This window comes from Corvus hawaiiensis, chromosome 6, assembly GCF_020740725.1.
Source record: "Corvus hawaiiensis isolate bCorHaw1 chromosome 6, bCorHaw1.pri.cur, whole genome shotgun sequence".
NCBI classification, from domain to species: Eukaryota; Metazoa; Chordata; class Aves; order Passeriformes; family Corvidae; genus Corvus; species Corvus hawaiiensis.
In genome coordinates, this window is record NC_063218.1 from 17,896,724 (window position 1) to 17,920,333 (window position 23,610).

The 23,610-nt window shown below is 35.6% G+C and overlaps 1 protein-coding gene across 16 annotated transcripts in view; it reads left to right on the plus strand.

Moving 5' to 3' along the window:
• Positions 1 to 23,610, plus strand: part of EML5 (EMAP like 5) — a 111,376-nt gene that overhangs the window by 39,459 nt on the left and 48,307 nt on the right. For 14 of the 16 annotated variants that reach the window (XR_007204043.1, XR_007204044.1, XM_048305409.1 and 11 more), the window contains exons 9-20: positions 383 to 639; positions 2,604 to 2,816; positions 3,725 to 3,892; positions 5,138 to 5,244; positions 5,660 to 5,778; positions 11,387 to 11,573; positions 13,326 to 13,431; positions 14,684 to 14,777; positions 18,391 to 18,491; positions 20,436 to 20,638; positions 21,731 to 21,842; positions 22,880 to 23,007. Coding sequence is in view for 14 of the 16 variants with exons in the window: in XM_048305409.1 (XP_048161366.1) it covers positions 383 to 639; positions 2,604 to 2,816; positions 3,725 to 3,892; positions 5,138 to 5,244; positions 5,660 to 5,778; positions 11,387 to 11,573; positions 13,326 to 13,431; positions 14,684 to 14,777; positions 18,391 to 18,491; positions 20,436 to 20,638; positions 21,731 to 21,842; positions 22,880 to 23,007 (1,795 nt within the window). In the remaining 2 variants the exon portion in view is untranslated. The remainder of the gene's footprint in view (positions 1 to 382; positions 640 to 2,603; positions 2,817 to 3,724; positions 3,893 to 5,137; positions 5,245 to 5,659; positions 5,779 to 11,386; positions 11,574 to 13,325; positions 13,432 to 14,683; positions 14,778 to 18,390; positions 18,492 to 20,435; positions 20,639 to 21,730; positions 21,843 to 22,879; positions 23,008 to 23,610) is intronic. The other 2 variants (XM_048305416.1, XM_048305418.1) reach the window with 2 other exon arrangements.

The window sequence follows — 23,610 nt, forward strand, 5'->3', positions numbered from 1 at the left end:
AACCAGTGCTGCCTTGTGCTGCTGTGAGCCTACAGTTTTAAAGGGAAAATGAGATCCGTGTCTCATGTCAGTGAAGTTTCCTTCCCTGGGAGGAATAAAGATCTCATCATCTACCTGATGAAATTTTCTTGTGGACCCAGTTTGAACAGTTCCTTTTGTTCACTGTCCCTAAGCCCAGTGGAGCACCTTCTTGTGTCACTGTTTCCTTAACTTTTTTCTCCATGAAGCCCATACCAACTCTAAAAACAGCAGTGTTGTGTTTGCACACAGGATAGTTAAGTTCAATATATGATTTCACAATCTTGTTCGTTTTTTAGACTGGGAACTTGACAGTGTGATGAGGCTCTTCTCTACTTATGGCATGCTTTCTTTCATACTACAGAGATATGACTGAGGTTGTTCATATCAAAGACAGGAAAGAAGCTATTCATGAACTCAAATATTCTCCAGATGGGAATTTCCTAGCTGTTGGTTCCAATGACAGCTCTGTGGATGTATATGGTGTTGTTCAGCGATACAAGAAAGTTGGGGAATGTGTTGGATCCTTAAGCTTCATCACGCATATGGATTGGTCTTCAGACAGTAAATACTTACAGACCAATGATGGCAATGGAAAGAGACTTTTTTACAGAATGCCAAGTAAGATTCTGAGTTGCCTTAATGATATTTGTTACTTATCACAGAAATAACATATAGTGGTTCTGTAAAAAAAGTCAAATGTAAATCCTGGTTCAAAGCATGGGGGTATAGAGAAAGTTTTTTGTAAATTCATAAAAGTATTTGCCACATTTTAGTAAGTACAGCATTTTTCTGGCAAAGTTACTGAAATATTTTTATCCTTCTGTGTTGACTCTTCTTTCCAATGCATCTTTTCATACTAGGGATGCTGACTTATTATTTGTTTTATTTCTCAGAAATAAATTTTTGCTCCAACTTTTTAAAAAATAATTAAAATTAAGCATTTAAATTAAATTTTGCAATAGATTAATAGCTTTGTACTTCTGGAGCTTGAATATTAAATGAATTATCATTTGATTGCACTGCATGGTTTTTTAAATATGTGGAAAAATCTGTACATTGCAGCTCAGAAGAGGCATTTGGTTTTCTAGAACAGTTTTTGTGGCAGACTGAGGAATTCATCTTAAAAGAGCTTTTACAGTGAGGAACTTCGTGACAACCTCATTATTGCAAGTGTTTTCAAGACAATTATTTTGAAAACTTAACTGAGCTGTCCCATACTCTTGAAATAATTTCTGTCAAAGTAGTTCCCTCTGTAGGGTACCTATGCAGATATTATGATCTTAAAGCTTGAAATTTAAGTAGTCCTTATTAGAATATGCCAGTGGCAGTATTTATCACAAGGCTTGACTTCTATTTGTTGCACACACTCTTTACATAATACCATTCTGTATTCTTCCCAGTCATCTTAGTAGTATTTGTATTTGTAGTAACGGTGTATTATCACCACTTTTTATATTGTCCTTTCATTGCTATACAAGATTTATGCTTTGCACTGTACATTATTCAGAGATCCTTGGAGCTTTTTATGCCTCTCTGCTGAAGCATCTATGCACAAGTTTGTTTCTGTGCACTGAATGCGACAGAAGATGTGTAAGAAAATATAGTGAGAATTTAATTAGACAGTAACAAATACACACAGGAGGAGTGATTCGAAGTTAGACAGCTTTCAACCTGGAGTTTCTTTGTATGTTAGAATGTGAGATTGTGAAACCTTGCTTATGAAAAAAGTTTAGCAAAGTCAGTGGAGTTAGAGGAATCTCCTAAATATTTCAAAATAATTAACAAATTGTGTACCAACTGAAATTCCACTATGAGATAAGGAACTTAGAGTTGTCTGGTACAAGATCTTCAGGCCTTAGTTATAGATATAACCAGTATTGGTAATCATTGTTTACATGGATTTAGTGATTGGAAGGCTGAGAAGTGAATTGCTGTCCTGCTCACCTTCTGCAGGTGTGTATGCAGTCTGATTCACAGCTTTTACATTTGCTTGCACCATTCTTGCATTGCTCCAGCCCTTGGCTTCTGGCCTTTCCAGAAGACAAGTATTTATTAAATGGGCCTTTGGTCTGACTCAGCTCCTCAGCTCTTACTTTGTGGGGTTGGATCAATCTCATTACAGATAGAGCTGGTGTGAAATAATGTAACAAGGATCTAAGCACAAATTTGGCATTTTTAGTAATTTACGGTAGCCAGATATGAGTTCTTCAGTTCTTGCTCTAAGAATCTAAATCCAAGTTTCTAGAATCATTCAGCAACAGAATTTTTTTATGAACTTCAGCTTAGAATGATTATATCTGTTTTTGTTAAACATTTTAAAAAATAACACAGCCTCAAGCAGATACCAAGAAGTAATAAAAACTATAAAGTACCAAACCTATGATCTTCTGTTAAATAGTCTTTAGAAGCCTTATTACTAACACTGTTGGTCATATTAGGGAATACTAGATCAGGACAGTTTCAGAAGTCAGTTTTTAATTCTGTTGCACTTGGATCAATTTTTAGATAATTTTTTTTGAATATTAGATTTTTTAGAATTGCGTAAGTGAATATTTGAAAATGGCTCTTTATTTTTTGCTTAGGTGGAAAAGAAGTGACAAACAAGGAGGAATTGAAGGGCATTCAGTGGGCATCATGGACCTGTGTTTCTGGTGTTGAAGTTAATGGAATCTGGCCCAAATATTCAGATATAAATGATATAAATTCTGTGGATGCGAATTTTATTGGGCAAGTTATGGTTACAGCTGATGATTATGGAATAGTAAAGCTCTTTCGGTACCCATGTCTAAGAAAAGGTAAAATTTTTGCCTTTAAAATTCAATTATACTTGTATTTTTTAATTGTGGCTATTCAAGGAAAATGTATTGAAAAGGTTTTTAATATCACTTTTTGCAAAAAGAGTTTTAAAAAATGGGGCAATATCAGTCTTTAAAAACACAACACCAAGAACATTTCTTTAAGTACATAAAGCTTGAAGACATATCCTAAGATTCATCCATGCAGTTGTAGCCAGCATTAAAGGGGAATGGTGGCTAGAATGAAGTTCTTCAAACGGCTCTGAAACAATGAAGCCTTTCTGGTCTAAAAAGATATCTTTATAATGGAGTGCCGTTAGGAACTTCAGTAACTTGTCCAATGACTGTGTTGTAATTATGTAGCAGTGAAAACCTTAACTTGATGTAGCTATACTACTACTACCCGTTCTACTGCTAAACGTGGGAGGAGATGAATTGCCAGAAGCGCTTAGCTCTCAGATTGTACAGTGGGAACCCGTGCTACAAGCATGTCTGTGGGGGTGTTTTCACAGACCTAAATATACATGATTTAAATAACTATATTTTTTCAAAGTAGAAGTAATAATTGTAAAAATCTTGGTTTGTAAAAAGTAAAATAAAATTAATACAGTGAAATTTAAAAGATTTCTAGTACACCTCAATACAGCGTTATCATGTGTCTTCTGTTCCTGTTTTTAACTTGATGAAGTTATTATATTTTGGAACTTAAACTTAAAAATGTATCTTATACACAGATTAAAATTTGTGAAAACTGCAAAAAGTTGTTGCTGTTGATTAAAATACCAGTAGTAATTTAAATATCTTTATTAAACACTGCTTTTTCTATGGGTTCCTTAATATGATTTTCTGAGGTCCTTCTGAAACATTTGTTTCACAAACATTGAGAGAGATTTTTATTTTTGTTCTAGGAGCAAAGTTTAAAAAATATCTTGGTCATTCTGCTCATGTGACAAACGTCAGATGGTCGCATGATCACCAATGGGTTGTTTCCATTGGGGGAGCTGATCATTCTGTCTTTCAGTGGAAGTTTGTCCCCGACCGCAAGTTGAAGGACACTCTTCATATAGCACCCCAAGGTAAGTAACTAACTAAAAGAACACCAGCAAAAGGGTGGAAGTTGGGGAGGCTAAAAGAGAAGTAAAATTCTTAGGTGCAGGTATTGAAATAAATGTTCAAAATTGTCAGTCTGCACAATTACAACCGTTGTTGTTCTTTAAACTTTGCAGGTGTCTGAAGCACCTGATAGAGTTGTCTAATACTTGCCAGTACCCTGTGTGTTCAGGCTAGCAAGAGCATGAAAAAACCTTCATTGCTGTGTTTCCTTTGCAAAGGAAAATTTTAAAAGTTCAGATCACAGATACGGATTTCTGAATTCTGTATATATCATCCTTTACTAAATTGACAACAACTGGATGCTTAGGTGTCACTGGAAAAATAGATTTTTATACTAACTTGATTAAAATTTTGAAGTACTTAGGTGATAATTTAAGTATTATAACTGATTATTTAATTTTTTTTTTAAAGGAGAATGTAGATGTTTAATGTTTGGGAAAAAATGAAGATCATGTTTCCACTAGTGACTAATACAGCAATTATTGTCATGAGTTTCCTAAAATCAAAACAGTTAAATGAGTGCCTCCCTTGGAAATTCCTAAAGGAATTTAGAGAATCCTTTGGGGAAATAAGCATATAGAGTTACAATAAAATAGGCTGTTTCACCATTTAATTGCTCAGATCAGATGAATATGTATCAGTGTGGATCCAGCAAACAGGTAAGTGAGTACAGATGCAGTGCTGAACTTGTCAGTGACAAATGCACAAGGAAATAATGTTAGGCTCTTCCTACATGTCAAACTATACATGACTACCCTTTTTCTCTGCAGTCACAAAAAATTTTGCCCCTTTCTTCCCATCTGTAATTTTTTCCCTCCTCCCTAACCTACCTGAAGAATTTTTACTCTCATCAGTGGCTGAGTTTAACATAAGTTTCTCTTTGGACCCTTTGTTAAGGTTGTGCAAGTCTTAGCTTCTGCTCTATACTCATTATTTCATTCTCTTATTTTTTCCTTTCCTCCTAACATTAAAGTTGATGAAACAATTTTAGTTAATGAAAACTAACTCACTTCAACACCCAGAATTATCATATTTATGGCTTATTTCTTATGTAGCAGCAGAATTGTTCCTGTCTATTATTAGCAGTTTATGTTGTGGTTAATATAAGCACTGATTATCAAGTCAGAAACTTTAACCAGTTACTTTAAACACTTTCTGGCTTGTAATTTGGGTTGATTAAGTTTTTATTTCTGTTTTCTTGGTGACAGAGAGTCTGGTTGATTCTAATAGTGATGAATCAGATTCAGATCAGTCTGATGTTCCAGAGCTGGACTCTGAAATTGAACAAGAGACGCAGATCACCTATCGTCGACAGGTAAAGGTTTTAGTTTTAATGGCAGTTGGAAGCTTCCCAGGATTTAAGTTGCTTGTTTATGAAGACTGTTGAAATCTCAAAACTGGAGACACTGCATGGGAACTGACCAAAACCTTTAGAATTTTTGTTTACCTGATGCATTCAAAAGATCAAAGTTATTAAAATACAATGATTAATTAATAATTACAAGTAAAATATTAATTAATATTAATATTAACAGGGAGAAAAATTATTACATGTATTCCTAGAATGCAATTTAAAACCAAGCTGCGGTATACAATCACTGGCTACAGATATTGGAAGGTTTCTTTCAATTACGTCAGAATAACATTTTCTTGAGTGATAACTGTGGCTGAATTCTCAGAAACGTTTTTCTGATGAGTCTTTTAATTTTTAAGTATGCTTTTTCTTACAGGTTTACAAAGAAGATCTACCTCAACTTAAAGAGCAATGCAAAGAAAAAAGAAAAAGTGCAGCTTCTAAGAGACGTGAGCGAGCTCCAGGGAACAGTATAAGACTACATTTTGTTCATGGGTATGCAAACTAGGATTCTTTAAAATATACAAGCAGACTGTTTGATTTTGTAGACTGGTATTTGTAATTTAATAATCTGATTGAAGACTTTTGACTTTCTGTTGCTTTATGATTTACTAATTTTATTTATATCTGTAGAAATAAATTTACAGTAAATGAATAGAAAGCTTTGATGCCAACATACTAATTCTACACATGGATTCTGAAATGAATTTGCACTGAAACTTTACCTGGTACTTGTTGCTTGAATACAGGTGACTAAATCAAGTATTCAGTAGTCTCACCCATACTTTTCAGTATCTGGAAGGCAATAGTTCTCTTTCGTGTTTTATTTTGATAGCTGGAACAGAAACTTTGTGTAGTTGAAGATGAATGGGTTCTGTACAGACTGGTGTTTCTAGCTGTGATTTATTAAAAATGAAAGTATAAACTGTTTGTACCTAGTCTGAAACAACTCACATGTTCCTCTGTTAGCTTAGGAATTAAATGTAATTCTTAATAGGTCTTTTAAGTTCGTTAAAAATGAATTTATTCTCTTTTTGGTGATAATTTGAGTAGCAGAATGACTTTCAGATGCATCCTTGAAATCTTACAATTTCATCTTTAGGATTATTAGTCTCCCATAACTCTTCATAAGTGAAGAATTTTTATCAGAACAAAGATGTGGTGTTTTAAAACAAACTGGTACTAGATGTTACTGCATTAGAGTAATGATCAGAAATGTAAATTCTCTTGATACAAAGCAAAACCAAAGCCTTTATTTAATTAAGACATTGCATATCAAGTGTTCCTTTCAAAAGATATCTCTCTGCAGGAATACAGCTTCTTTTCAGACATAACTAAATACACTGAGAAGTTACTGATACTGTCTGTCTTTATAATGGCACTTAAACAATTTTAGTAGGACTCCACATGGAATGCTTAATAAATTAATTGGCTAAGAAGAGTTAATATTCAACTCAGCAGTTTTGTCTGTAGAAGACATGTAGTCTGAGTAATAGCATTGGAAATAATGACAACTGGGAAGCTTGGTACAGGGTTGGGTTTTTTAATTTCTTTTTGGTGCTCCAGAATTCTCAGGTGAAGATTTTTATATCTGTATAGAAAATGCATTAAGGTGGGTAGCTGCTATATGTAGTCTTTAAAATTTGGTCTAAAAATAAAACCAAATGATCCTGAAGAAGATGTAGCACAAGCAAGGTCCCTGGATCTTTGGTATTATTGTTATTTCCTTCACAACAGAAGTGAAGCTTGACCAGAATATCCAGGAATGACCAGAAGTAGAATGTCCTGTTGAGTTCTGTCTGATTACCCAATGGGCATCAAGAAAACTAATGAAGAATCCATGCTGAACAACAGATTTTTCTCAATATCCAGGCTGTTAACTTTAAAGTGACCCACATGCAAGTGAGTAATAGGCATATTCTCTGATTCAGGAGATCTGATTTGCTTCATCTTTCTTTAGCTGCAATGGAAATGTCTTGGATGTTCCTTGAAAATCTAAGAAGTGGTACTTTTTTTAATTAGGGGAATTAGAAGCTCTTTTTCTTTTCTTTGTTTTTGAGCTTGTAGGTCTTGTGTTTTGAATTTGTCAACTGCCTTGAAAGATGAACTTTTAAAAATCTCTTGATATCCTGTAAGAAATCTTTTAAACCTCTGGTTACTTCCTGTTTCAGAAGGGGATAAAATTTGGAGTGTGTGAGCCAGCTTCTGACTAACATGGATGAGGAAAGAACTTCTGTTAAGAGGTTCATCTTTAAGTGTGTCTTTCTCTAAGAGATCTGGTGCAGTCATGATCAGAAACATGTTATTAAATTGGTGTACAAATTTGACCTCTTTTTGACTATTCCTGTGTTTTAATTCTGCCATGTCTTTGGTAGGATGGTGGTTCAGAATCATGAACTATTCAGAAGAACCTTTTTCTTGGACTCAATGCTTATTATGCTTTCTTTCTGCTGGCAGGAAATAAGGATGCACATGTAATACTCAGGCCCCATATTCTCTCAAAGCTATGCTGTTGATTTCACAAGAATGATTTTTTATATTTTAGAATATTCATAGAATCATAGAATGATTTTTCAATATTCAAAGGATTTAAGCACAATCTAGTTTGAGTTTCAGGATATTCATTGAACTAACCTTACTGTAAGATGAAATTTGGTAACAGTTTCAAGATGACATGGGAATGCTCTTTAATGAGAGCCTTATAACACCTTGCATGGATTCCTACAAGTACCTACAAATAGTATCTGAAGGGAATAGCCTATGAGTGTCTCCTCTTGAGAAAACACTACTGCTATGCAGAATAGTTTTTAAAAAAATAAAAGTCTCCACCTTTGTACTAAAGACTCTGTTCTCAATCATGTTAGTTTTGATATTTGGTTCTTCTAGAGATTTTTGGGGGAGGGTTGGACTACATCTGGAAACTTCCCACATACACTTTGAAGAGTAACATGCAAATTTTGAAACTCTTAGAGCATTAGACAAGCTATGGACATCGGCTCTTTTCCCAGAGAGGACACTACTTGTGAAGTTGCCTGTTAGTTGGATATAGATGTGTAACTTGCAAATGTGGGTAGGATTTGGCTTCATGTTACAGAATTCACAGTTACGGGCTCAAAAGGAGATGGTTTTATGTGTATATCTAAACTTCCATCACAGTCAGTGGAGATCTAGTCAGAAGTCAGCGGAGCATAAGAAGTGATTTGGCTCAGGTAAAATGAAATGCTGATGGTTGGCCAGCTGAGCAGCCCTGCAGGTTCAACTGACTGTATTGACTACAACACTGTTGATTAAAATGTAGGAGTTAATGTGTCTAACGAACATGTGAACACCTATGCTTTAATCTCAAATTGAATGCAGCCCCTGCTATTCATGACTTTGGTAATGGTAATTTTTTTTCCTATGCAGCACTGAGGAAGCTGCATCTTCTTCTGATAGTTACTGTCATATTAACTTGAATCAATCCTGGATCATTAACTATGGCAGAATGCAGTCTTATATCTATTGTGCCTTCTTATGTATTATCCAGTAACTACAATACATAACTTGCTTTCATTATTATTTAATTTATAGTTGCTAATCAAGATGCCTTGTAAATTTCTTTGGTTTGTTTTCTGCATGTGAATAAATTATTTCTCTTAATGCTTTTTCTGACATTAGCTAGTAATCTCAGTTCTAAATTGGTTAAATAATATGGAGATGTAAGTATTTTGGAACTGCGTAGAATATTCTTAGGGAATGATCTACATTGAAATATCCTTCTTTTCATTGCTGTTTAACCTAGGCCCATCACTTTCCCTCTGGTGAAAAGGAGCTGTATAGTCAAGGAGTTAATAAACTGGCACATGGGAAAGACCAAATGTCTTTAATTTGGTTACAAAGAGTCTGTTGGCACTGCTTGATATTTTGGCAAAATATGTTGTATTTTAATTATAAACAACTGATTGTACTAATTTTTTGTAATAAATAGAGGAAATTAACTAAAATTAACTTGTGTCACAAGAAGTTATAGATATAATTAATAAGAACTATTTTCCTGCATCCTAGATACATTTTGGATATTTTGAGCAGTCCTGTGATACGTGACAGTGATGTACTCAGTTTCGCTTGGTTTAATTTAGGGTATATAGGCAATTGTTTTGATGAGCTGGGAAAATTCTGGATTTCTGGGTTGCATGTAGGAGGACCTGAAACCCTTTTGCTGTCTTCATGCATTTTACTTTTATAGGTGACTGCTAAGTTTGCAAGAAATTGCTCAATGTCCAGTATTTCTTTCAGCATACATATTTTCATAGCTGTAGGGTAGGGTGCATTTTTGGCCTTTTTTTTTTAAAAAAAATTACTCTGTGTTTGCAAAGGAAATCCAGTATGTTTAGCAAAGCACAGTGCAGAGTGAGGCACTGGAAAATGATGTCTGAACAGCAGTAGGTTCAGGTATCTTCTCTGGCACTGTGTCTGCCTTTATAATCCCTGCCCCTCATGGAGTGTTGTCATGTACTTAAAATGGGGATGTTATATACTGTGATAGGTTATTTTTGTTTTCTTTCTTCATAATGACTGCAGGTCATTGTATATTCTGTTCCTTAAAAACCTAGTGGCTGTACATTGAGGCAGGCAGATAGCATTTTGGGTTAGGCAGAAATCAGCTTCAAAACATCTGCACATGCTGCTGCAGGGGAAGGATGTGGGTGGAGGGAGAGCAAAGCAGGACTGAAGAGTCTGCACTTGTATTGTGAATCTAAATTGCTGGTCACTTTGAGAAGAGTAGGGAGCAGACGTATAGCTGAGCCTCAGATCAAATGTAAAGAGAGATTCTGCTAGAGACCTTGAAGGGACAATAACGCAGGAGAAACTGAAAAATTGCTGGATTAGGACCAAATCTGAAGTTAATAACCTGCCTGTGAATACCAATCTAAACAGTGAGTTGAAGAGAACCTTATTTAAAAGCTTTTATTTCTGTGCTATCACAATTTTTGCTGGTTTAAGAAGTTTACTTTTCTTGTTTGTGATCTAATGAGACCCAGCTTTGGACTTCCAGTATGGCAGACAATACAAAGCTGGGAGGAGAGGCTGGCAGACTCAATGGCTGTGCTGCCATCTGGAGGGACCTGGACAGGTTAGAGAACTGGGGAGGGAGGAGTTTCATAAGCTTCCAAAAGTTTGAGATGCAAGTTCCTGAAAAGCAACATTCTTCTTCTGGAGAGCAACGGACCTGGATTATCTACTGGTGTGTTTAAAAACTTCGTGTAGTGATTTTAGTAATTTTTCTCTAATCACATACAGTGACATAGGTACCATTGTGTGTAATGTAGGTGAGCCAAAAGAAATACATTGTGTTCAAATCTGCTCCAAGTATGTGCTCTGTTGTTTTCCAGTAATGGATAGATCTAGTGTTTATGAACATGGATCCATGGTTTTTGGAATGTTCATTAAACTAAAGTTGGTCAGCTGCCTCGCAGATTCATTACTTCCCCAGTGCATATGGTTGCACTGTGTACATAAGGAAAGACGTATATAAGTTCATGATCTTAGTCACACCTAGGAAGAAATGAGTATACTGAGACAGTGCATACGGACCTCAGTTGGGAGTTGGCCTACTCATGCCAGTTCCTGTATCAGTACAGAAAGCAGACAGGTGTTCCTTCAAAAAAAGAAACTGTTCTAGAAAAAATTTATGCATTTGTTTTCTGTTATCAATTTTCCAGAAACGATCATGTTTTGCTTCCTGATTTTTGAGCAGTAGGAGAGAGCCAAAACTAATACTTTAGACATTTTCTATTTCACTTAACTACATGTTGCATGCCAAACTTCTCCATGTGGTCTGAAAAAATTACTAGCTATTACTTTCTCTTCTAAACTAGCTGTGGACAGTAACAATTAAGTGCCACTTTTAAACGAGTGCTTGTAGTACTGATGTCTGAATAGTAAATTAGATTGGTAAATTGGTGTTCCTTTGGGGAAGTATATTCATAATTTTAAAACACCGAAACAGTAATTGGTAAGTAATGTGAGTTTTACGTGTGCAAAATTCATCCAGCATAATTTTGTCTCAGTTTCAGTATATATGTTTATGACTTTGATGAAGAAACCCTTTTTCTTTAATTAGTTACAGAGGTTACGACTGTCGAAGCAATCTCTTCTACACTCAGACGGGTGAAATTGTATACCATGTGGCAGCGGTGGGAGTGGTGTACAACCGGCAGCAGAACACACAGCGCTTTTATCTAGGTCATGATGATGACATTCTTTGCCTTGCTATTCATCCCTTAAAGGACTATGTGGCAACAGGCCAGGTAGGATTCATGTTTATCTGCAATAACAATCTGAAGTTGTTACTACTGAATTAAGAAAGGCCTTGGAGGTCTTGGGGGAGGAACATCCAGTCTACATTTATTCAGGTGAAGGACTGCATTTCTGTTGCAGATGGAATCATGGTAAAAAACTGACACAGAAGTGTTTTTTACAGTTCTTTATATTATGGTAAGAGTCTATAGTTCATAGTTTATCTGAACCTCTTTTAAAATTAAGAATAGATTAATATTTTTTATTCAGCATTATGTTGCTGCTTCTTGATAACTGGTGGAGGAAGTGTGCAGATAAAATATATTTTTTTAATATCTTGTTTGTGAAGTTAGCTATATTAGTATTGCATTCATTTACTATTCCATAGTATGAAGTTAGCAGTTGTTATTACAGTCTGGCATTCCATTTTAATGTATTATATTTTTCATTATCATTTATACACAAACTATGTACTGTTTTTGCATACAACAAAGGGATGTATGTTGCTAGAGCTCATTTTATAATACTACTACTAGTAGTTAATTTTGTCTTTTGCCAGAGAGTTATTTTAGGTAAATTATTTTCACTCACGTTTTCAAACAAGTCTTCCGGTAAGTATTTATACACTGGGACTTGAAGGTTTGATCTGATATTTCAGGTTTTTTTATTTCTGCTTATCATTTTTATCATTGTTGCTGTTGTTTTTATATAATAAATTGGAAAACATGTGAATTGAATTTTTTAATAGAAATAAACCTTTGCTTATAATGCCCTTGATTTCTATAAAAATGTTGAGATTAACATAACTCTGTAGGTCAGTTAAGAAATTAGCCCTAAATAAAAGAATTGAGTTGATTTAATTTTGGGGTAGTAAAGGCTATAAATAAAATGTCCCTGAATTCACATTAACTTATGCTATCAGCAGAAAGATACACTCCATTATGTACTATTTTACGTGTACACATTATGTGCTGTTGTATACTATGTTACATGAAGAAATTAGGTAGTGCAGTAATCAAATTCCTCATGCCACACTGGTTCAGATTTTCCTGATAGTGGATGTTCTGAAAAGCTTTGCAAATATCTCATGTTGAGTTTGTGACAAAACCAGAAATAGATCCTAGTTTTTCTGAGCCTTAAATACAGGAGAGTTTTGTTCTGGTTTTGCAGTCTTGTTATTTGTGCGCTGAGGTGCAAACCCCTTGGAATAGCAAATAATCTTTTAAGTACTGACTAATACCGCTTTTGTACATAGTTGAAAAGAATAAGATATAAACCAAGTTTGTTACCTACATTAGTGAATTCTAGTGGAAATTGCTCCACAGGTATCAGTGTATTAGAATCTGCCTTGTAATGACACCAGAAAGCAACAGAAGTCACCTTGATTTCTCCAACGTAGAGAAGCTGACATACTAGCAATAAAAATAACCTTTTATTTTTAGACAGGGAATGATTGATGAAAAATTGATGGAATAAATATGCTACAGTGCAATCAATGAAGGGCTTTTTCTTCCCGCCCCCCCCCCCCCCCCCAGAGGACTTCAGTTAATTGTGATTAATGTGCCTAAGTCAGCTGGGAAGTGGTATTTGGGAAGTAGCAAAAGGAATAATGTACAGCTAGCCAGACAGCAGTAATACTAGAAAAATTCTATCACTGTAATTTTTTTCAAATACTTTTTGAACTATTTTTGATACTTTTTAAACAACTGTGTAAAATAACTGAGAAATGGAAAAAAAATGAATATGAATATGTATACTTTCAGGTCGGTCGGGATTCCTCAATACACATTTGGGATACAGAAACAATAAAGCCACTCTCAGTATTAAAGGGCTATCACCAGTATGGTGTTTGTGCTGTTGATTTTTCAGGTAATAAGTATTTATTTATTTATTTACACTTTTCCTTTTCTGTGTGAAAATACAAGCTAATCAGTTCTACTGAGAGATTGGGGGTTCCTTTACACCAAAAATTTTGTGTTACAAATATTCCCCAGTGTTCAGTGTCAAATGGGAGAGGCTGTCTTAAAATGAACATTCATTAGAAAGACCTTTGCAGTCTTGTACGTAGGAAATGCAAGAACAGGTTCTGTGCTGTTTTACAGCTGAGCTGAGCACTTCAGAATTTCTTTTGGTTGTATGAGGCAGGTGCATGGATCTGGAGTGTTGTGCTTGCCTTGCAACTGTGTAAGAAGATTTTTGAGCCAATTGGTCAGGTGTGCAATTTTTTCTTTTTTAAATGAAATCCTGAAAGCCATTTGGGTAGCACACTGATACATTCAGAAAGTCCAGTCACAGAGTTGTTCTGGTCAGAAACACAGGCTCCCTCTCCACCTTATACTAACATCAGAGACTATCAGTTAAATCCCTTGAGATTTTTACACTCCATACATTGAATTCCTGTACCAATATTAAATTTCCTCTGCTCCACTAGCTTCTATTAATTCTTTAATTGTTTGGATTTACTGGATAAGATCTCTAAACTCACAGCAAAGATGTGTGATCACAAAGATGAATGGTTTGTGGTCTTTGATGATTCTTACTTTTGTTTCTTCTTTTTCAATATATGAATCTCATTTCTCAAATTCTGGCATGGGTATATAGCAATTTCAAAGATGGATACATGTCAGAAAATCAGTGATCTTGAGTGAGCACAGATAGCTTGTTTATTGAAGGTTAATGTGGAATTTGTGTCAAAACTTCTCCAAAACTTCACAGTACTACTAAGTTTAAGGGCATTTCACAAATTTCATTGTATTGTTTCAGTCCTTTCCTGTTCAAAAATGAACAGAAATTTTCAGAGTGAACATAAATTTTTCACAAGAACAACCTATGGTGAATGTTTTTGTGCAACTGTGTCAGCAGCTAACTGAACAAGGGATTTAATACAAACAGAGAGCATCTAAGTGCAAATTTTAGACAGGATAATTCCAAGTCCTACACTTCATCCAAGTTTAAAAGCAAATGGATGAGAAGGCATGCCTCTAAATACATCATACGCTTATTTACCTGTTTGTACTTACTTCTTATAATATTTGTGGAGTTACAGTATTTTTAATATGATTTCTTATTATTGCAACATAGTTATCTATCTACTCTCTTAATAATAAATTTATTATTCTAGCGGATGGGAAACGATTGGCTTCTGTTGGAATAGATGACAATCACACTATTGTACTCTGGGATTGGAAGAAAGGAGAAAAGCTTTCAGCAGTAAGGTAGGAATTTAACTATGTTTTAAAGTTTGTACCTAGATTTAGTGACAGTAAGAAAAATATATTCATTAAAGAACAAGAGAGAGTTCTCTTAATAAAATAGCAGTTTCTATTACTTAAGTGATACAGGCAATAACATTTATCACAACCTTAAAAGTTTCTGTGGAAGAAGTAAATGAAGCTCTGGTAGTCAACAAGGGCTATTACAGTGATGGCTCAACTGGTGAAGGAAGAAGGCATAGAAGACATTGCTGTATTCTGAAATAATTTCTTTAAAACTCTGTGCACTTCTGTTTGCCCTCTTAAAGATGGTGGTACATGGTCTGTTCAGGTCTTTTTCATCAGAGGTCACACCTTTCTTGGGATAGTCGTTTGCAGTTGTTTGAAGAGTTCTTTTTTCTTCAGGGTTCTTTCCTTTTCCTTTCTGAGTCCTGACAAGCCTGATCTAACTTTTAAGTCAACTCTGCTTTGAACAGGAAATTCGACTAAGTAACTTTCAAAGGTTAAATATTTCGGAAGTTTCTTTGTGTCTGCACAGATTATTTAATATATGCTTATTAAATGAGTTTAATACACAAGATAGAATCCCATTTCTAATTTTGAGTAATGTTATTGAAACCTTTGACTTTTTTCTTTTCCTAAGGATTTATTGCTTTAAATAGAGCAGTAGTATGAGTGGTTTTTGCCCCATGCTGTCTGGATTCAGTGCTTAGACTCATAAACATTTTTCTAGGTAGATTTAAGAGATTTATTACTCTCTGCAGTACAATGAAAAAAGTGTCGGCTTCCTTTTATCCATTAAGTTCATTATTGCTACTTAATTTCATTTACTCTCATTTTATTTTTAAACACATGTTGAATTTCTTCACTGAAGAATGACTATTCTGCCTAGATGATGTAGATAAAGAGTACTTCCTTCCCAGTTGCTTGTCAAAAGCCCAGTTAGCTTGGCTTCTCCGAAGACATTTGTCTGCATTTCACCTGATTTTTAAATTTTTTTTTTCATGTCTCCTACCCACACAAAGGAATTGATTGGAATTTTTGAGAGCAGCATCTGTACTTTGAAGATGACTGAGTTTAGAAAGAAACTGCTTCATACTTTCACCCACTAGTTCATCTAGTGATCTGAAAGGACAGAAAATAAAAGATTTTTGCCACTTTTGAACAAGGAGCAAAAATTAGGGATTGGGGGCTGTAGTGGTTTGGTCCAAAATCCTCATTACCGTTTACCTTCTGTGAGATAAGAATTAGGAGAAATGCAAAGCAGGCACCAAACTTGAAAGAATATAAAGAAGTTTATTAACAGACCTAAAAGAAGAAAAAAATTATACCATACCTTCAGTACACTTCTCCTCCCCCCACCTTTCTCCCTTCTCCCAGTGACAATGTAAAAAGACAACCCTTGAGATGTTCAGTCTGTTTACCTGTCATGATCCGCTAATGCAAGCGGGGGTCGTGATGGTTCGTTTATCGATCTCAGAGTGTAAAGGACACAAGGAGATTTCAGTTTTAATCAAAACAGTGCACCTTTATTAAGTGCCCACAACACAGTAATGCAATAGAAGAGAGTAAGGGAGAGAGAGAGAGAGAGAGAGAGAAACAAAGTAGAGAGGGGGGAAAAAAGAGGGGCAATAGCTACCAACAGATGAGACGAAGTCCTCGTGGTCTTCCGCCAATAGATTCGTCTTCCTTCCGTGGGGAGATCTCGGATCTCAGTTATTTCAGAAGGTCCCTTTATAGTCCTTTTCAGAAGCGAGGGGCAACTGGCCAAGAGGTTGGGAAATCTACAGCCATTGTTATGGGATCCATTGCTTTGGGAAACAGGTACAGGACAGACGTACAAGACAGGTGTACCAGAGAGGTGTATAGGACAGGTCATTCCTTTCCGCTTCAGCGCAGTCCTTCCCGCCTGGGCAGCAAGAACGGCACAGTTCACTGTGACCTGCACTAATTTTCCTCAGGAATGCGTACCAGTTCCCAGTGGGCACACCCGTAGGCAACACTCGGCAGACATCCCACCTCAGCCAGGCCAGGACTGCTGTGTTCAGTCTCTGTCTTCGGTGATGATCGTGAGGCAGATGAGGGATTTTCGGACCGTCTCTTACATTACCACTTCCATAATAACCTTGTTCAGTCCATTTAGGGAGAGGAGTCTCTCTTGCCCCTGCTATGAAAACATTATCACAACGAGACAGCTGCCCGTGTTGGTTCTCTGCTCGCATGTGAGTCCCTTCCCACGACTTGCAGCTTTCCCCACAACTGATTTCGAGGGTCCACTCTTGAAGTTTTTGGGTTACAACTTTAAGGTTGAACTGTTCAGAAACAAAAGTTCTCTTCACCCATCTCTGGGAGCATTTCATCTCTAAGAACAGAGGCCCTTCTCCTTCCCTGGGAGCAAAGGGTCTTCCTCATCTTCAGCTTTAGGACTACCTCTGGGAGCATCTCTAGGAACTGAGGTTTTCTCCTTTCCCATTTGGAGCAAAAGTCCTCATTGCTTCCATCTCTCCCTGTTCAAACTTCTCATTAAATTACAGCTGCTTCAGCATCTGCCTATCTCAGCACAGGTGCTTTTGCACCCATTTTCAAAATGAGCGAATTGAAATAAGATTTATGACTTTACTCCTTTAAATGTCATTATGAGCTGTCAAAGATCTAAACACCATACACCTAAACTTAATGCAAATGCAAAGAAAATGCCTCCTGGTGCATCTTTGAAGTAACATAAGTCACCTGCCTTGGAAACTGAAGGGTAATGAAAGTAGAACAGGACTCAGTATGTCACTTCTTTGGCTTTCTGCTTCCTCATTATGAACTATTAGTAATGATTTGAAAGTAAATGTTAGCAAGATAGAGCAGTGTAGGAACCCAGAGTGCCGAGGATATTTCTCTGCCTGTTTTTAAGGGTTCTTACCCCCCTGAACAACACTGTTTTAACCTCCAACCTTGGAAAAAATTACCAATGATCAGACAAGAACTAGAAAATACAGTAGTGTGAATTAGGTGATAGACTACTATGTAAGATTGTCACAGGGTGAAAAATTTGAGATTTTGGGCTTCTCTTTGTAGTAAATAGATAAGAGTAAAAAATACCAAAATGGAGGATTGTTGTTCTCTAAACCTTCTTCTCCTTCCTCTACTACTCCATGTTCTGCACTAAAAGTAGTTTGGAATGATTGGATAGAGAATTCCGCAGTTCCTGCCCGTGTTACTGAATAATTGGTAGGAAAGTGAAAATAATATTCTATTGGTTAAACTATTGGTTAAATTATCTTTAAAAGGCTGTGTAAATCTTGATAATTAGACTTCTCTCCTGCTTTCTGTGCTCTATGTTATGCCTGGGTAACACCTAGTGGCTCTGTTCCTTTGATAAGACTTAATAAACGATAAACAAACTATCGGGCACCATTGAAACTCCAGGAAAAGTCTTGGTTTATCTTTGAAACTCCTTGCAAGGACTTATAGAAAATTCTCTCCCATCAGGAAGGATTTGATTTATGGCACGGTTCAGTGTAAGAGCAGGTATACATAAAAAAAAAATCCCCAAAACCCCACCCAAACCTATTTAAAAATATTAAGAGTTATACTTTTAAAAAAATTATTTTGCTTTGCTTTTTAGGGGAAGCAAAGATAAGATCTTCGTTGTTAAGATTAATCCTTACATGCCTGATAAATTGATTACAGTTGGAATTAAACACATGAAGTTCTGGCGGAGAGCAGGTAAGGACACTTTTCAAAATTAGAGCATTTTCTGTTACTGAAAGTATAACTTTACATCTCTTACTGTATGTTTCTTGCATGAAAAGCAAATGTTTTCTCTGTATATCTCTTAGTTAGCATTGCCCTAGCAGTAATAATGTTAATTAACATTATGGCAGTAGTGGAAATTCTTTTTAAGATCAATTTGCCTTGGAGCTAGAGCTACGTAAGTAGAAAAGACCCTGCCTTTTCTACTGTCTGCTTTTATATCTAGTAATAATATAGCGTATCTGAAAATTTTACAGTGCTGCTCTAAAATCATAGAACAGTTTTTGGAAGAAGGACCTTTACAACACATATGCTGTAAAAAGGCACAAGTGTAAATAATACTAAGGTTATAAAAAATTCACATACAAAATTCAGACAAAGTACTTGAAGAAGACACATCTGCCAGTTGAGAGCTCTTTGTCTGGACACCTCCATTGATCTTGACAATTAAAAACCAAGGTTATTTGTGCTTGAGAAATTTTGAATAGTGAAAAACTCATTCCCTGATACTTGTGTGAACGTCGTTGTTTCACACTTGAAATCATACATAAAGACATATGTGCTACAGAAGACTAGCTTATCTGCTAAGAATGTTCTAATTATTCATGCAGAATTTATGTACATCAACTCACATGAGTCCTGATAAAGATTAACTGTGTAGAGAAAACTCTGTGATGAAAAAGATTACAGTTTTTCTCCAACAGAAATTAATCAAGATTGCCTGAAAGCAAGCTGTTGATGTCTGAATAAATTATTAATTTCACAATTGAGCTTGCTATCTATAGAAAGAACAAAGTGTCTCAGAATATTTACTAAAAGAGCTACTATAAATTCTTTAGAAAGAAATCTTAACTATGATAAAAGCCTGGAGATGGTGATTTTGAAGAAAGAAAGGAAATGGTTTAAAATGCTGCTTTTCTCTCTGGCACTGCTCAGTCAGAGGAATCAGATTTCTCTGATGCTGCAGCCCATCTGTATGAAACTTCAGTGGCTCACTGGCAAGGCAGTCACCCCCCAGGAAACACACTCAGCAAAGTTAGAGTGAGGAGTAGAGTGTCAGTGCACCTTAACAAATGGCAGCTTTCTGAAATCTGCAGTAGAGCAGGTGCACTTGATTGAGAAGTGACATGAAGTACATGCTCTGGACTATATTGTCATCACTGCCTAGTGAGGCAGAGGGGTTCCAAGACCTGACCTCTCAGTACAAGAACAATATGAAGTGTCAGATCCTGAGGGACTTCCATGTTATACCACATGAAGTTTCCCTGTTTTGTTTAATATCACTGTGATGATATAAATCTGTCTTTCTAGCCAGAAGTTACTATGTGCTATAGCTGCCAAATGATTTTAGATATAAAAGAATCATAAAATTTATATACCTAGAAATATAGAATATTTCTATTATCCATAGGCTAATATAAGTAAACCTCTAAAATAAAATTAGAAATCCTCTCACTAAACACATCACGAAAAGTGGGATGTGAAGATCTAAATTTTTTTTTTCTTTCAAGACTATTCATTAGTAATTTCTATGAACTGTGTGTGGTAGATATTTTTTTGTTTAGATGCAAGTTTACAAATGCATTTTTTCTATATATGTCCATGTGGGTATATGTACGTATTCAAATCCAGATTCAAGTAGTAAGTTAAAAGTAAGGTTGGGTCTTTTGGGTTTTAGTTTTTTGGTTGGTTGGTTTTGGTTTATTTTTTGGTTGGTTGGTTGGTTTTGGTTTTTGTTGTAGTGAAAGTTGACGAATAATAAGAAATTTTATTTTGTGAGATCTCTTCTCAGACTCAATTTTTTGGGGAGCATGGGTGGACTAAAAGAAAAGAACTTGTTGCTCTGGGTGAGGTTATATAGTTCTTGGAAAATAGTTCTAAGCAAATGTCTAATGACTTGTTCTTGGTCTGAACCAGGAGGAGGACTAATTGGGAGAAAGGGCTGCATAGGTGCGCTGGGAAGAACCGACACAATGATGTGTGCAGTGTATGGCTGGACGGAAGAGATGGCGTTCTCTGGAACCTCCACGGGGGATGTGTGTATTTGGAGAGATGTGTTTCTCATAAAAACTGTCAAAGCACATGATGGTCCTGTGTTCAGCATGCACGCATTGGAAAAAGTAAATAAACTGCTGATTGTTTTTTTTATGTCTGGACAAAAAAGTCTATGATAAAGCTAAACCTTTCCCAGACTCAGGAATCCATGTCCTTATTTTCATTACTGAAAGGCCTTGTGTGGTCCAGATTCAAAATCGTGTTTTGTGCATGTCTCTTATTCTTGTTATGTACCATGCTGTTTCTCAAACCCTTGTGGTCAGTGACATCTTATTCAGTAATTTTCATAACCTCTTACTAAAGAAATAACAGTAACTGACTTAAGCATCAGTAAGTTCAGTGGAGTATGTGAGCTTGTGAGACAGGAAGAAGACCATACTTGTACTATTTTGTGTTTTAATTACTGTCTACTCATAGAAGAATTCAATCTGTAGATCACTAAGTACTTTCTCCAGATTCTCAGCTTCTTTTTAGCCGAGGAAAGCCTTTAAGCATGTGCCTAAATGTGAATGAGTGTTCCAGTTAGACTATTTATTTGTTTAAAGTTAATGTATATGTTGGTGTTTTGCTAAGTTAGACCAAGTCACTCCACCTCCCAATAATTGCATTTCAGAATAGTAGCGTTGGACAATACATGTGTTATTCGTACTGCAAGAACTGAGTGCTCTGAAGAAAAGTACTAATGATTTCAGTGCTAAACATATGTGTTGCTTCATTAAATACCTGTATATAATTTTAAAGACAGAATGGCAAAAATGTGCATATATTTGAAAAATATGAGAACTGATAAAATTTTTGTGAGTGGTACTAAATTTGGTTTCGAGTAATGAGGTGAAATGCCAAAGAGATGTGGAGGCTAAATAGCAAGAAAAACAATATAGTATGTTGGTTATCTTATTTTTCTAGAATAGTAGAAGCATACAGGTTAGAACTTCTAAATCTAGCCTGTGTACATGCACTGTTCAGAACTGTGCTGCCTTCATCAGGAGGAGAAATCACTCATTTTGTTGCTCCTGTTCTTTTCATCTCTAACATCTGTAGCTCTGTGCATTACAGTGTTGTATATAGTCCATTTTCAGTATTGGCAGAAATCACTGAAAAATTAAGGAAAGGTAATAATCAATTATATCTAGTGATTTCTATTTCTTTTCCCCCAGGGATTTGTCACTGGAGGAAAGGATGGGGTAGTAGCTCTCTGGGACGATACCTTTGAACGTTGTCTCAAAACCTATGCCATCAAAAGGGCTGCTCTGGCTCCCGGATCCAAAGGTAACACAGACTTTATCCTATGTTGTATTCTATTTTTAAAGTACTTTCTTGAGAAAGTACTTTGTGGAATTGCTTTCCCTGGTAAGAGGAAATCCACATTTGACATAATAAATACTAAAATGAGTTTTGCTTAAGCTTTATTGATTCTCAGTAAGTAATTTTTATATTGGGACAGGACTGGTGTGTTGTATGTCTGTTTGCACATTTGGTGGGTGCAGGTCATAATATTACTATTAGCCTAAATTAATTGTTTAGCTTCAAGTTTCTTATCATCCAGGTAGGGTTTTTTGTTTGTGGTTTGGGGGTGGGGGGAGTGGTTGGGGTCGGTTTGTTTGTTCGTGGTTTTGTTGGGTTTTTTTGTTTTGTTTTTATTAAAGTGGCAAGCAAAAAGCCTATTATATTTCTGATCATGAAGTCTCTTACCTGATCTTTTTTGTTCTGGAGAAAGGAAGGAATTCAAAATTGTGGTTAGTTTTGTAAGGTATGAGTAGTTAATTTTCTGTAAATGCATATGTCTTTTGAAATCATTAAAGAACATTTTCATTCCTATTTTTCCTGTTTCTACCACTTATTCTTGATCTTAATGCTAATTTACAGTTCCCTGTATTTTCATTCTGGATAGCCTTTTCTGTTCCGTCCCCTTCCCTTCCGTCCCCCATGTTTGCTGTGTTCTAAAGTATATGATTTGATTTTCAAACACGATGAATGTAAATACTCATTAATGAAAACATTGTACTTCAGAGTGTCTCATTCTCATAGCTTGTTTACAAAAAGCTGGATTTGAAGGTACTGTAATTGGTAGCAATATAGTAGTATAGTTGATGCTTCACATGCACAGAGTCAGGCTGATTAAACTTCTTTATATATTGCTAAATCCTCCCAAATGAATCCAGACATGTTGTTTCATGCAGGAACGTTTTCACTGTTTATTACTGAATAGCTTTTTCTACAATGAGAAGGTAATGTGCATATGTGTGAAGAATCCTCTTTAAGGCATACTTGAGAATCTTCTGTCTTTTAACATTTTAATGTTCTAGGTCTCCTCTTAGAAGATAATCCTTCTATACGTGCCATATCGTTAGGACATGGTCATATTCTAGTGGGCACAAAGAATGGTGAAATATTGGAGGTGGATAAAAGTGGACCAATAACTCTGCTGGTTCAGGTAAGTGTTAAATATCAGTCAAATATGTCAAACCCTGAACATGATTTTATTTTTCAAGTAAAGACTTGTGGAGTAAGAAGCACTTTAACTACTAATGAAATTAGTGAGTTACTATCACTTTTAGTTAGACTAGACCATTATGACTCCTTAATGAGCAAAATAGGACATAGGATTTCAGTACTGGTTTGTTCAATGAGTTCACCCTTTCAAACAGACCAAGATCATATATCTGTATTGGGAAATAAAAAAAAAAAAAAAAAAAAGTGTGTGAAAGTGAAAGAAAAGTGTGTGAAAAAGTATGGATCCTCTACTAAATTCCTTATTAACTTTTTCTGAGTAATAATTACTCTTATTTTTAAAAGTTGTCTTCTTGACATTTGTTTTGAGATTTTACTTGTAATTATGTAAAAAGTTTCCATTTTCTTTGCCATACCGAACAACTGCATTTTTTACTAAACAGATTTTTACATTGCATCAACACATCATTTTCTTTCATAGTTAGGTAAAAATCTCTGGATTCTCTCTTTTCTGAGTGGCCAGTGCAATAGATAAAGAACTGTATTTGTTAAAAGAAAATGCTAGAATCTAAGGTAAAGAAAAAAA